The following is a 14,844-nucleotide window of genomic DNA, read 5'->3' as shown; positions in this document are numbered from 1 at the left end:
CATCGAGCGGGCCCAGCATTTGGCTTGGCTCACCCATTTTTAGCTGTGGGCAATCCAAATCCAAAATGTTAGTGTTTTTGAATATATAAGTTTACCGCTAGAGGGCACTCATACTCTACTGGCAAAAATATGACTTGCTCCTTAAGCTTCATCAACCTGTTCTAAAGCCTCACACTCAAGCCTCTTCCAGACATGGTCATGTTTCACTAACATGGTACTTTAAATGTTTTGATTTCATTGTAATGTGTTGAATATCAGCAATAAATAACTAGAATGAGGAATCTGCAAACTCCAAAAGAACCCAGGTGCTTACCTGTGCCAGGAAGGGCCAGCTCCCCAGTAAATCCAATAGATAAAGGCTCCAGGCACTCAAGAGCTCCAACGTCAGGCAGATTTATTAAGGTAAAGAACAACGTTTCGACCTCATAATAAATTTACTTGACGTTGGAATTGAGTGCCTGGAGCCTTTATTTATCTATTGAATATCAGCGATAGTCACAATTAAACTCCGTGAGCTTATATTTGCTCCTGCCTTTTTAATGGACGTAGAACCAGACCAATTCCAGGTATATATTCATGAGCGTTCCAAATAAAATATCGATACTTTAATAGGCATTCTAAAAATAAGGAATAATAATTGGCTGCTTTTTTCTACGATCTCCTACAACGAAAATAGCAGGGTTGGGGAAGGGCATTTCGGGGTTTACTCTACCCCTATATTGTTACATGTATATGATTATCCTATCAGTATAATTTTGTTGAAAAACATTGGGTCATATAAATAAAGTGCAATTTTAGTGTAAAAGCTGGGAAGTCAGAAGGATCATTCTATTATTTTTCCATCGTTATTGTTACCGTCCAATTTAGCTCCTTCCATAGGAATTGAAATTGTGCCCGATTATGGAATACCTAATATGATTGATTTAAATAATATAACTATGGAACGTTCTTTTGATTGGGGTATTGTTAGTTGTTTAGGCGATACATTTTTACATATCCAGAATACTCTTAATGAAGAAACTCAATTGTGTTACATCAATTTTAAATTAATTGTGGAATATTCCAAAATTGGCAGATTCGCGATGACACAAAGGCATGTACTAGGCGTGCATGACATATGCATTAAGGTTAATTACTATGTCTGGGATAAGTAACCGTCAGCAGAAACGAATCAGAACATTAACGGCTAAAACTCATTAAAGTGCCAGTCGTTTCAGTGTGACACATGGCTCGGCTCAGTCTCCCATATACATGCGTTACAATATCATTTACATATGCGATTGACGTGGTTTTAATTATGGACTTGAGTGGCTCTTTCCATTCTAAGCCCTTTTACAGAAGGGCGTTTTATAGGTCGAATGACAAAACTACAGGAGGGGCCATGCATTTTAGACCTTATTATTTAATGCATGGGCGGGACAAGGGATTGTGAATTCACAAAGGACACATCTTATTAGCTAAATTGCAGGTATGTAGATCCCCAGGAAGCCAGACCGATTTTTATCGTTTTGTTAATTAAATTTAGAAATTATAGCAGCTTAGAATTTAAGCTTAAGCAAAAAAAGCTTTATTTAGGTATCCATAATCATCAAGTAGAAGGCAACCTGTGCATCACATTACAAAATAATGGTAAACGTAAAAATAAAAAAGGTAATGCACACCGACTACTTAAAAGCCTCGATCCCCCTATTATTAAAGTTATCTTCGTACATACATGTAGAAAGCACAAGTCGTCCATGTATCATGGGTCTAGTATTAGGTACTGAATGCCTTTCATGGTGGATACAAGATGCTAGGAAGTTAGTTTATTGTATTGGCCACTAACTAGAGGCCAATGTTGCTGATGTGCAATGATAATGTTAAATGTATGGTTTGTGGATCTCATACTGATTAAATAAACTTACACTAAGATATGGTTTGACAGGCTCTGTTTATTTCAACTGCACTTTAAAAAAAATATAAAAAAGACAAAACAGTTCTCTTGCCATTACAATTGATTTTGAGAAGTACGCATTTAAGAAACCTCCAATAGTGCTGGGTTTAGGCATCAGTTGAGGTTAACAAGGACAGTCAGTGTTCCATTTGGACTGGTTTCAGCTTAAAACAATGAAGCCGATTGTATAGGTCAACAACTTCAACAAAAAGGAGCCCAAGACAAGAGTGATAAAAGAGGGAATGTGGAACCCATGCACATTTAGAGTTGTAGGGTGGTAAACCCAATGACTGGAGAACCTACAAAACATAAAATGCACAATGACGTTCACGCTGAAATGTAGTATAAGACATGCCGAACCATCTGCTGGGTGCCACCTACTACACATAGATAAAACATATTTAATTAAACCAGGCGTTCAGTCTTTCCTTTCTCCTTCCTCTGCCACTGCATCTGCTGGGGGTTCCTCAACAGTTCCACTGTTGCTCTCTGAGCCTGTGTTGCTGTCACTTGTTCCTTCATCCAGGGTGCTATCCACAGCATCCTGACCGCTTTCCTTATCTTCTGGCGTAGATGTTCCCTCCTCACCATTTTGCTGGCTGTCGTTGGGTTCCTCTGGAGGGGGAAGGGAAGGAGTGTCTTCTGGAAAAGTTAAAAGAACTTTATATAACGTGCCATGGCATGATTCACTTCAAACCACCTATTTATTATAGTTAACACACAAAATATAGTGAGACCTTAGTGTCAGCATGCCTCAAATGTCTATGAAGAAAAGTGTGTACATGTTCTGCAGTCTATAAAAATCTCATATGTGTTGACAAGTCTCCCATGGAACACCTGCACACACCTGTCTCCATTGGGGTTTCTTCCTCTTCATTCTTTTCTTCCACCTTTGCAGCTTCCGGTTCCTCCTCAGGAGCTGCGGAGGCTGCTGCAAGCTGGTTACGTTCTGCTTGCTCAGCAGCCTCTTTCTCCCTCTCCTCCTGACGTTTGCGCGCCTGCTCTTCTGCCTGCGCAATCTCTGCTGCAATCTTGTCCATGTCCACTTCCACCTTCAAACTGCACAACTGGTGAGGGGAAAAAAAAGAGTTTATTTCAGATACTTTTATTGTTCCTTTCATGTGTTCTCTTTAATTTGTGGGCTCATTCCACCTCTTTAAGTCTGCAATAGTTTATAAAACCCTCAGGACCCATAATCATGACAAACTTATGTATCAGCTCTTGCAATGATTTTAATTATTATAGTTCATACAAGAAAAAGTCCTGGGCCACAACAATTCTGCGGCAGTTGGTGTAGGGTACCATTACAGGGGCAGTTTACCGTCCCAGGTAGCCTATCAATGAAAAATACGCATTAAAATACCATTTAAGTACTTTCGGTTAAAGAACACATATTAAAGTGCAGCGGTAGTGCACCTCCTCCATCCACTCAGCACCAGGAAAGCGCTCCCATTCAAATAGGATGGCTTTCTGTACATGTATTTAAGGGGTTCTTGTTAGATTCCCTGAGACTCATGTTAGCGAGCGCCCGAGCTGGCCGTCTACGACTATATCGTCCATGCGCAGTGGCAGGAGATAATCGGGAGGGGAAAATGATCATTTAAAATGTACTCTAAATTCGATATTCCCTTCTCAACACTGAATGCTTGACATCCTATATAAAAAAAAAAAATAATTACCCGTTTAAGCTCGTTGTTGAACGATTCTGTGCTTTCCAAAAACTTCCTTTTCTTATCTTGGTGACGGTCTTCTATCTGCAGGAGCTCAGCCTCCAATTTACGCTGCCAGAACAAAGTCAGAACGCTTCAGTAACATTACATTTTTTGAATATTCAAAAATTCTAGAGGCATCAAGTTTTCTTGCCATAATTACACCTCAAAACATTTTCAAGCGGGAATGCTTAATGAAATAAAGTTCAGTTAACACATGCTTCCTACTTATTGTATCAAAAAAACAGTAGCCAGTTCTCACAATAGTGTAAGATACGTTTGAATGAATTGGAGCACGTATTGTGAAAAAACCCCCAAAAAACCCCGACACATTTATCCTTAGTACTGCCAAGTGACAAAATAGAAATGGATTCACACTTAGATGAAAATAAGACTAGTGTTTAAATAGTTAATTTCTTTAAGCTATGTCAGCTATGTCCCCATCACAGGGAGCACTGGGCTTCGGGATAGTCGCACCCTTCCACACCTATGGATTTGGGTGAGGTTAGTTTCATTGTAACGTGCTCAGGCATGCTGTCAGTCTGCGTTAATACACATGTCTTTAGATCAGAAAACAATGCCGGTGTCTGGAAGCATTGTTAAGTATTTTACACAATCTACTTCATCTAGATCAGGGAGGTAAAATGGTTTAAGACCCAAGAAGAATTGGGTGCCGACGCTCCCACTAAGCACGAATTTACATTATTACACTACATCCCTGTATCTGTCTAGACCAGTTTTGCAATTGAAAAACACCTTAAATGCACCAACAAAATGTAATCAGTCTCTTGGACTATAACCACACATCATAATGCTAATTGTCACTGAATTAGTTGCTACATAAAAGCCTTTTAGACGATGGCTAAAGTGATAACAGATTCTATCACAGCATGTGGCAGTAATTTGCACTGGACAGGGGGCAGCCATTGACACTTAACATCTACAAAATGCACGGGGTAGTTGCGGTTTCAGCTCCTTGGAGTCACTATACATTATCAAGGTTGGATCCCAGCAAACTTCTGCTGCAGAAAGAATGAGTAACCCTGTATAATGTATAGTTAAATTAGATACTGTTCCAAATCTCACCCATTGAATTATGCATTGCAATGAAACAGGGGAGTTGAAACTCCAACTCTCCCTTTCCAAAATAAACCCCAGAGGGTCTACATGAGTTTGTTCTTCTGACAGACTGAGCTGTACCTGCACAATAGATAATTAAAATGAACATGGTGACATTTAGGAACTCCCCACATTATAAGCCCCGATGAGCTCGCCGAATTATGTATCAAAGCTCTGCAGATACAAAGCCTTACAATAAGGTTGAGGTGTAGTATAGTGCCAGGACTGCCAACTGGATAGAAATAAGAGTGATACAAATCTACTTTATTCAACACATTTTTACCGCCACTTTTTTTTTTGTACCTGATGCACCATGAGTGACTGGACTTGTCTTTTGAGAACCTGCATTCGGGCTGTCGTGACCACTGAACGGACATCGGGCACTACACTTTCACTGAGGATCTCACTGATGAGACGATGATTCCTTTGGAAACGAGCGGCTGCCGTGTGCTTCATGGAAAACCCGTCGTCATAGTCTGGAAAAAACCAAACAGAGGAGATGTAGACCCTGGTGAAATGTCTGAAAACCAATTTATGTGAGAGGAGGATACAAAGCCTTTATGTACACTGGGGGAAAGACTCCATGGTGGATAAATGCAACTTTTAACCGACCTACCCTTAACACTATGCTACTTTTAAGACAATGTGAGGAAACTGAGATAAATGGATACAATATATCAACTTGAACATAGCAACTTTATAGCAAACAAAGCAGAAAAACAAAACAAACGTATTTAAAAAATAAATAAAAAGGGTCATATTACATATCTGTTAATCTGAAGGAGCGCAAGACAAATATGAAGTAATCTCCACATACACTGCTTATTTCTTAGTGGTTTATTAGCTTCATATTCCCTCACGGAGATGGCAAACCTGACTAATCTGATTATCACTGGTTAGACACTGTACAGAAGAGAATGCTGCTCTCTGAGCACTAGATGGAGCTACAGTATATTCTATCAGTTCTACGGAAGTGAAATTCAGAGATCAGAGGTGCCTTTTAATTAATCTGCACATAGATCTATGTGCAATGTCATACTTTTACAAACATATTTGGAGCCAGGCAGTAATACATCAGAAGCCTTATCTGGGGATTATCAAATCATGACACTAGATGGCCAATTTATGTCTGGAAAGGTAAGGGGCAACCAAGCTTACGTGCAACATTAGCGACCATGTGAAACAGCATGCAATGCACCTTTAGTACTGAACTAAAGTGCTAAATTTGCATTTACAGATGAAAGGGGACAACAGAGGGTGGAAAATAAAACTATAGTTTTACAAAAATGTGTTATATTAGATGCAAGTAAGCCATGGCTACACCAGATGTTCTCTTATACAGAGCGCTTTGTTTCACCAACCATCAGGATCATCCGCAGGCTGGATGCTCATGTAAGGTTCTCCCTTCTCCATGCGGGACTGCCGCTGACGACTTTCTTCCTCTAGAGCAGCTTCCGCTCTGCTTTTAGCATTGATGTAGGCAAGATAAGCAGGCGAGTTGTGGTAAGTCTTCATCGATTCATTGTATTCAATCTGCAACAAACACAGAGGATGGAAGGTTAACAGGCGCAGAATAGATTGAAACAGAGATGCACTCAATGGAGTATTATTTCCCACAGGCTATGAAGGATAGGAAACTGGGCCAAAGAATTGATAATTTACTGAAAGAAAAAATCCCTCTCCACCCCACACTATCAAAGGATGGACCTCATATGCAACCTGTCACTCTCCAATGGGCCAGTTTATTTGCATAGGTTAGGTTTATCATATTATGAAGGTGGCAGACTCCGAATACACCGATGGATGAATATCAATGAAGAAAAAATAGGGGGGGACTTGTAGATCATCAGTATTTTGTTTTAACGATCTAGTCATGGATGCTTTTTGTGGAGAACAAGCTAGGCGTGTTATAAATTCTGAGTCGAAATAATTCACTGCGAAGGAAGGTTTAGGAAACAATGTAAAGCTGAACATCTGGCTAATGACTTAAGGATACGTTTTAAGGAGGAACTATCACCTTACCAGCATTTATAGTATAATTAAATACAATCTCTGCAGCTTGCCTTCCCACTCAACGTAACTGTGTTATACATGGCTCAGAAGGGGACTATCGATAACTTAAAGAACCCACACTTTTCAGAGTACATTTTTCCTGTAGACTTCAATGATTATACATTTGACCTACTAACTTGACTGTTGTAGTTTAAGGAATATCTTGACTAAGCCTGGTCACCACACCATACTTTGAAGTGTATTCCCGTACTCCATCTCCACAAGAAACATTTTTGGACTGGCTGTATGACATGACACCAACATGTTTACTTTAGGTGCAACCCCATATAGAAGCTAAGTGGAAACAAAGCAAACCAATGTGGGCCATAAATAAATACAAATCTTACTTTGATCAGTGAAAAAGGTTAAAGGCAATGTGTTCTGCTATTCAGTTCATTTCTTCATTAGAACTATGACAGCTGTGCTTCTCTGGTCTACATAATATTAGGTGAAACAAATATGACTTATGGTCACCTTCATTCTAAAACTCTCAAATGACCTCTTGCTAAAGTGGGAGATTAAAGGACTATTCTTACTGGGAGTACAGCACATTAAAGGGTTAAGTGATGGTGAGTCCCCAAACAATTCTAAGGACAATGTGTCCTCTGGAGCAAGCCTACAGAAGACCTCTAGGGATATAGAAATATTTTAAGCACTACAGTGTCGCTGCCGACAATCCTATGGAACGTTTTCAGTTTGGTTCTAAATGAGGATGCACCATTAAATGAGACAGACAGACAACAAAAATAGCGGACTGTGGAAATACACTCCCAATGAGCATTACAAGTAGTGGCAAAAAATGATATTTAGCTTATCCTTTAAATACTTGAACTTTTCCAGCCTGGGACCTAGTGAACAGAACTGGCAACCCTTACACTTCAGAGAAAACGGTGGCTCAAGCTTACAGAGTGGCAACGGAGGCTCTACTGGGATGGTTTATATATATTCTTCTACTATCCTTTCTGGTTTACTTTTTTTATGCTACGTCCTCGTACCTTTTCAGCTTCATATTCGTTCAAGTACTCTTGCTTCTCCTCATCGGTTAGGTCACGCCACATCCCACCAATGATCTTGCCAATCTCCCACAACTTAAGGTCAGGGTTGGAAGCCTTCACTTGGTCCCAGACCTATTCAGAGACATTGGGGTGTGGAGATGTTTTATTGAAATAGCTAAATGGTTGATGTTTACATAAATTGTTTAGGGGCAACAAATGGGTGGGCCATATGGGGTACTAAGGATAAAGTGGGGTATGTAACTGCCTCTCCCAGTTCCTCTAGCTGTTCACTCACCTTCCTGCTGTATCTCATGTATGGCATCAAAGGCTTATCCGGGGGTTTAGGGGGCTTTGGGATTGTGATTCCAGATGAAGCCTAAAAATAAGAATTAAAAAAAGATAGCGTTAACTTTTGGTTCTGAACTCCTATGAAAATCAGAGCTACTACAGCAACATTGCTTTAATTAAACATTTACATGGGCAATTCTGCACACAACGAAGCCACTACCCTGCTGTAGCTACAAATCCAAGACATTAAGCCACTTCCAAAGTGCCTGTAAATCTCTGCTTAACCTTCCCTACTATTACTAATACATACAGGTTTGAAGACCATCACAGATCAGAGCATGTTAGCTTCTGGGAACACCGTTATAAAGCCTGACAAATGGGGGAAAAATGAAACTGGACATTGGGAAAGCAAAGCTCTAGCCGATGGCGGAGCGCTAAAGCAGGATGTCCTGGCCGACGGCAGAGCGATGCAACGCAACGATGTTTCCTACGCATGTGGAACTGCTTTTGACTTCACTCCTATCATGAGCAGTAGCATACAAGTGAAATAAAGGTGCTGTAGCATCCACTCTGGAAACACACAATTTTCTAATTAAATGCAGCATTAGAAACATAATACCTAGAACTATAGAATGCACTTCACAGAAAGATTATTGGATTAAATACTATTTTGCCAGAATACAAAGTCATTTACTGATAACAATACGCCCCACGAAACGAACAATGTAAAATAGTTAATTTTTTTTTTCTTACTTCCCCCTACCCCATATAAATGAATTGATGCAACTAAGCATTGCCGACGACTTTGAAGTAGACAAGTGGCAACTAACAGATCCAGCAACCCTAACCTCAGAGTGAAACCTTCTCCTTTCGACAGTCTTGGCATCCCCTGTACCCTGCCCTTTCATTTAGTACACGGTTTCTCAGTTTCTTGAATTCACTTACTATAGAAATTTCTATGCGTTTTTTTTTATCATTTCACTAATCATAATTACTGAGCAAAACAAATTCCTTTGTTATGATACATTTAAAACAGTTATTCAACTTATAAAACAGTTAATATCACACAGAAAAAAAAGATAACATTTAAGTGACGGAAGCAATATGAAATTATACAATGTATACGGAAATCAGCACTGTACCATTCTCCGTAAAACATGACTTACACGTTAAGCCCCGATATTCATAGATTTCCCAAAGGTGGAACTACACCTAGCTGGCCTACCTTAAAACAATAACTAAATTAAAATACAGTTTACGATTTGTTTTTAAAGGGTTGTCCTGATCCTTTCCAGATACGAATTAAGATCTGTGGTGAAAAACCACTTCATCTTATTTCCATTGTACAGCGCTACGGAACTTGATGGCGCTATATAAAACAATAAATAATTTCCCATTACTCTCTAGTCTTGATTAGAACAGATTTTGTCAATGTATTCCAGGAGAAGGTAGGAAAAAGCTTTGCCATAAAACAAATGTTTGTGTGCAGACTGCTGCTGATAAACACCACATGCATGATTTAATTTGTAGATACCAAGTAGGTCTCTGGTAGAAGAAGAGTTACCACTTTGCTTCCTATTGGAAGCAAGGAGTAGGGCGATCCTATAATAAGTAAACAAAGGCATACTACAGTAGAACTCAGTTGTGCTGCAGAAACATGCCTGGTTATCTGCACCCCTAAATACTAAAGACCGTCTTCTGCCCATAAGGCTGTGAGATGCCCAGTGATGTATTGGTTGGTTCTCCTACCGTGGCCCTGCTGTTGCTCCCTGGGTTCCCTCCCAGCCTGTAGTTGTTGTAGGCAAGATGGCTGTATGGATTGTATCCCACAAACCCTGGTGTGCTGGGCATTTGCTGATGGAAACAAATGAGACAAAAAAAAAACACGAATGAGAAATGAGCTCCAACAAGGGAAGATAAAATAATCATAAAAAAATCCAAGAAAGCTGATATCTAAAACAAAAAAAAATGAAATGGTATGCTCATGGTATGTAGAAGCAGCTGTGGAATGCACCATAATTGATATTTTACTACATAGAAATTTGTGAATATGCGATTTAAATAGCTGAATGTATATTTTGGTTTAGGAGCTGTATACCAGTGAAAAGTTAGATACTTTTCCAAAAATCTTTGCTAACCTCAGAACCTCGCGCAGCAGTGTCAGATGGGTATGTGAAAAGCATACTTGCGTATCTATTGAATACCATTTTAAAGTGACAGGTCTTAAATATAAAGTATTTTATAAGTAAGTAAGTCAAAGTTGATTTAGTTTGCATGGTTTATTTGCATAAATAATGTACGGCTTACTAAACTGCAGGTAACAGTTGTAAAGGTTTGTAACCAGCAGTGTAATCAAGGTGCAACCTCTGTGTGGAGCAGAGGTCAAAAAACACTATTTTTAAAACGTTCAACTGAGCGCTGGAAAATCTATTAGGGGGGAATACTGAAAATGTTTCATTGTTTTCAAAATTCTCACACAATTTCTGATTGAAAGAGGAATGGGGGACTAATGAAAATACGGATCAATATTACCCATACTGCAGAAGGAAGAAAGCACATAAAATGGCGGCACACACACCGGACAGACACAACATGTAATTTTATGAGATGCAGGCATGCGGATTTTGCTTTTATACAAAGCTGGGTTTTGCCCATTACAAAAAGTAAATTTAATGTTACCTAATTTTAACCCACAAAACTGTGTTTAAAATTAGTGCACATCAGTTTGTTGGATGTACAGGATAAGCCATTTCACCAGCTTCACACGTCGTTTATCTCTGTGGGTAAAAGGGGTTCACAGCTGCAGCTGCATAGTATGAAACGGTCAAGATGAGCAATGTGTTATTTACAGCACAGAGGTCGAGGCTCATCTAGATTCATTTAGAATAAATGCAATCCAACTTGCTGTCCCTCGATCAGTCTTATGGAATAAAAACCTGGGTTACATTTGATGAAACTCACAATTACAATGTAGCAAATTCAGTGTTTACAAATAAAGTTTTAAACTCACTGTTGTTGGAGCCGGAGCAGGGGGCGGAGCGTAGGACGGTCTTTCTGTTTAAAATAAAGATTCATATAAGCATCTTGTGAAAACCTTTATGATTAGATGGCTGAGCGAGAACGCATCAAAGTATTGTCACATTCTTACGTCGATTAGCACAGAGAGAGCGCAGTATTCTTGCTGCTTAAGGCAGCCCGTAACGAGACAGGAGATCCACTTTCAGTATAACAATAGCAGCCAAGATCTACTAACAATACAATTATTATTATTATTATATATGAAGTTCTATCATTCACCTCTATGCTGAGAATTTCTTCTGAATTAATGGGCAAATGAGGGCATGCTATACTCAAGGAATATTTTAGATTTACATGAATGATACGCAACTTGGCTGACAATTCCACTGGCATCACCTACAGGACCACTTTAAAAAAATATGTTATGCCTCATCTGCCAATCATCTCTGCCATATGGAAGTTATACTGCAGGACCCATATCGAATGAAACAGGGCAGCAAACTATTTTTGATACCAATGGTATATATTTATTAAAAACTGTAGAAACAAATCTTCCCAAGTCACACGTGTCACTTACTCGACATTTTTGCAGGTTATTTTTCAGACTGCTGACATAGAATCTGTAATAGAAACATAATGACATTAGATGCACTGCCCACCTATAAACTGGTATCTAGACAATCCTCCGTTACCCTAAAAGTATGAAAACAAATTTGCTGGTGACTTAAAAAGTGACAGATACTGAACGATGAACCGTGGCAGGTTTGAGTTCAATTCAGACTTCACTATGCATTACAAAGGGCATGGAAAACTGGAAGGTGACATTGTTTGAACCATGCATTATACAGGGCCCAACTCGCCCTGTATAATGCATGGTTCAAACAATGAGATCTCACCAGCCAGCTATACATTGTGCAGGGCCAACTATACTTGCAGACGTTCACTATCATTACCTCTTTATTGTACTATCAGGTAGCTTCATTGTTCAACTTTACCACAAACTCCCACTTTAGTAAATCAGCACCCCCGAATAACCAGACGCATTACCCCTGAAACAAGGGCTAGATCTGCATGTTAACCACTGATATTTAAGCCACATAAACAATGGAATTATGTAATATAGAAGACCAAATAAGTGGCAAAAGAGTCCCACCAGGGAAAAGCCTTCATAAGAATTAGCAAAGGAGGCCCATTAAAAACTCACTTGCACACATATGCTATAGAAAGTTAACCCATTGAGGCCCAAAGCTAGTTGATAAAGGAAAAGCACACATAAGCATAGATACATAACCTTTCCCTCACAGCAAACCCACCATAACGGTAAGACAAATATGTCTGAGTGTGTATAGGTTATACTATAGATAACAGGCTTTTAATGCAACCCTGAACATGCCAGGAAAGGATGTAGCTCGGCAATGATTTCGAATCAAAGTATCAGTTGTTGAAACATTCGTATAAAATATTTACTGCAAGAAGGATTTACACGAATACCCGTACGAGGCCTAAACGAATGAGAGGGGTAGAGATATCTTTAAAGAACTTAAACGATACCCCCTGTATGTTATAACAGAGATAACACAGGAATTTCCCAGACCGCATTATACAATCTCTGATGCATCCAACACCCCCCTATTATTGCGAGCCGTGCAGCTGAAAGAGCCCCATTGTACTAGGCCGCAAAGCCTCCGTGGTCAAATACATTCGGTCATTTATCCCCACGTAACATACCCTCGTTCAGTTTATACCCACATTTACCCGCACCCCACATGAGTCCCCCACCAGTATACCCTCTTTCCGCTCCACGGCCATCTCACCTCACGCTCCACTCGCCCCTCAGCTCTCCTCTTTGTTCCTCTCAAAGGAACTACAATCCGTCTGTACTTCCGCCGCAGCACTTTCTACACTGTAACCCCGCACATTCGCCACACATACACGCGAAAAACAAAAGAAAAAAAACCCAGCACGTTACAAAGTAAACAAATAGCTACGCTCACCTTTCACATTCAGAATGACCACATGCATCGGCTTCCAATATTATTGAAAATAATATTATTACTATTTTATAGTAATATTATTAATATTATTAGTATTGGTTTAAATAACTATGTTATAAAGACACGGTCGGCACATGCATATGTATTTTCCCCGGTTGCTATTTACTCATCTACCTTTCATCATCGTAGGTTATAATGTATGTGGCGAATCTATGGTGTGGAGAGCGATGCTACGTTCCCTTGGGAGATTGACGCCAGTTTGTAGCCGTCCGGTGTGAAACAATAATCACAGACAAACAGACAAACAAACAAACAAACAAACAAACAACTCAAATAATGAAATGAAAAACAAAAATCCAAAGAAAACGTGCATTTTATTATTGTTTTGCATTGTTTAATGTAACCATGTTTTCAGCAACAATATTGTGGGCAAAATAAAATGTCAGGTAGTACATGAAGAATTGCTATTTTTGATTAAAATAATATTTCATGAAATAGCGATACTTAAAAGGGCCTTCACAGTTTACTCAATGTCTGCTTGGGGTAATTATTCATATATGGTCACCATGGATACATGTTTTTATGTACGTATATAGGTATACCGTATTTGCTTGATTATAAAACGGCCCCCCAAAATCTGAATATTAATTTAGGGGGGAATAAAAGAAAAAGCCTAAATATAAGACGACCCTACAGGAAAAAAGTTTTACCAGTAAATGTTAATTCATGTAAACTATTTTTTTTTATATAAAAGCAATGATTGAGGAAAATATTTTGTTTTTATTTCCTTTAATTTTCCAACCTGCCCCCAGGCTTGCCACTCTGCCCCAGAAATGCCTTATACCCCCTATATGCCACTGTGCACCATAATATGCCTTTTAACCCTCTAAATGCCACTGTGCCCCATGATATGCCTTTTAACCCTCTAAATGCCACTGTGCCCCATGATATGCCTTTTAACCCTCTAATTGCCACTGTGCCCCATGATGTGCCTTTTAACCCCCTATGTGCCACTCTGCCTCCAGAAATGCCCCTGGCATTTAGGGGGTTAAAAGGCATATTATGGGGCAGAGTGGCATATAGGGAGGTATAAGGCATTTCAGGAGGCAGAGTGGCATAAAGGGGGTTAAAACGCTTATCTGGAGGCAGCGTGGCATTAAGGGGGGTTAAAAAACATATCATAGAGGTGCTTCTGAGTCCCCGGTGCGTAGTCCGGGCAGCGTGTAGAGCTCTACGCGATTTGTGTAGACAACTTCCGCTGCAGCCAGAAGGAGGCGCCGTTAGCAGCGGGGGTTGTCTGCGTCCATCGTGCATACACCCTCCGGCTGTCAGAGCGCTGCGGGGAACTGTCCTCTCTGACAGCCGGGGAAGATCTGCACAATGGACACAGAGAAAGCCCCCGCTGCTAACTTTGTAATGTGCTGGGTTTTTTTTCTTTTGTTTTTCGCGTGAGGTGAGATGCCCGTGGAGTGAGTGTTCCTTGGCGTCTTTTGTGTGATCTTCCTGATTTTGATCTTTTTGCCTGATCCACCGTTGTGAACCTAGACGCCTGCCCTAGACCTCTGCCTGTTTTTGACCAACCTTTTATACCATGAACCCGGTTTCCTCGCCCATTGGGCTCCTCCGCCTGGCCTTACGACCGCCTATCCCTGGACGCATGTTTGAACATACCTAAATGTATTGGTCGATGCGACCTATACCTTATGGGTTAAAGATATCTCCTTTAAAATATAACC

The 14,844-nt window shown here is 39.9% G+C and overlaps 1 protein-coding gene across 3 annotated transcripts; it reads right to left on the bottom strand.

Annotated features, from left to right (window-relative positions):
- Positions 1-1,911: 1,911 nt before the first annotated feature.
- Positions 1,912-13,004, bottom strand: SMARCE1 (SWI/SNF related, matrix associated, actin dependent regulator of chromatin, subfamily e, member 1). Of its 3 annotated transcripts, none has more exons than XM_053453017.1 (11): positions 12,929-13,004; positions 11,692-11,734; positions 11,107-11,150; positions 9,846-9,950; positions 8,104-8,184; positions 7,809-7,940; positions 6,123-6,294; positions 5,065-5,237; positions 3,613-3,714; positions 2,781-3,000; positions 1,912-2,575 (listed from the first exon to the last, which is right to left on the bottom strand). In XM_053453017.1, the coding sequence occupies exons 2-11, from the start codon at positions 11,696-11,698 to the stop codon at positions 2,352-2,354; spliced, it is 1,260 nt and encodes a 419-aa protein (XP_053308992.1). In that variant the 5' UTR covers positions 11,699-11,734; positions 12,929-13,004; the 3' UTR covers positions 1,912-2,351. The 3 variants fall into 3 exon arrangements, with proteins under 3 accessions (XP_053308992.1, XP_053308993.1, XP_053308994.1); XM_053453018.1 differs by having other exon boundaries at positions 1,912-2,572; XM_053453019.1 differs by lacking the exon at positions 7,809-7,940.
- Positions 13,005-14,844: the final 1,840 nt, after the last annotated feature.

The sequence above is a fragment of the Spea bombifrons genome, chromosome 13 (assembly GCF_027358695.1).
Source record: "Spea bombifrons isolate aSpeBom1 chromosome 13, aSpeBom1.2.pri, whole genome shotgun sequence".
In the NCBI taxonomy this organism is placed as follows: Eukaryota; Metazoa; Chordata; class Amphibia; order Anura; family Pelobatidae; genus Spea; species Spea bombifrons.
This window is presented reverse-complemented; position numbering and strand designations above follow the sequence as displayed.

Coding starts and splice junctions, on each gene's coding strand:
- SMARCE1 (XM_053453017.1), bottom strand. Junction 3,715..5,064: donor AGTCACTCATGGTGCATCAG/GTACAAAAAAAA, acceptor TTGTTCTGGCAG/CGTAAATTGGAGGCTGAGCT. Junction 3,001..3,612: donor TCAACAACGAGCTTAAACGG/GTAATTATTTTT, acceptor TCCCCTCACCAG/TTGTGCAGTTTGAAGGTGGA.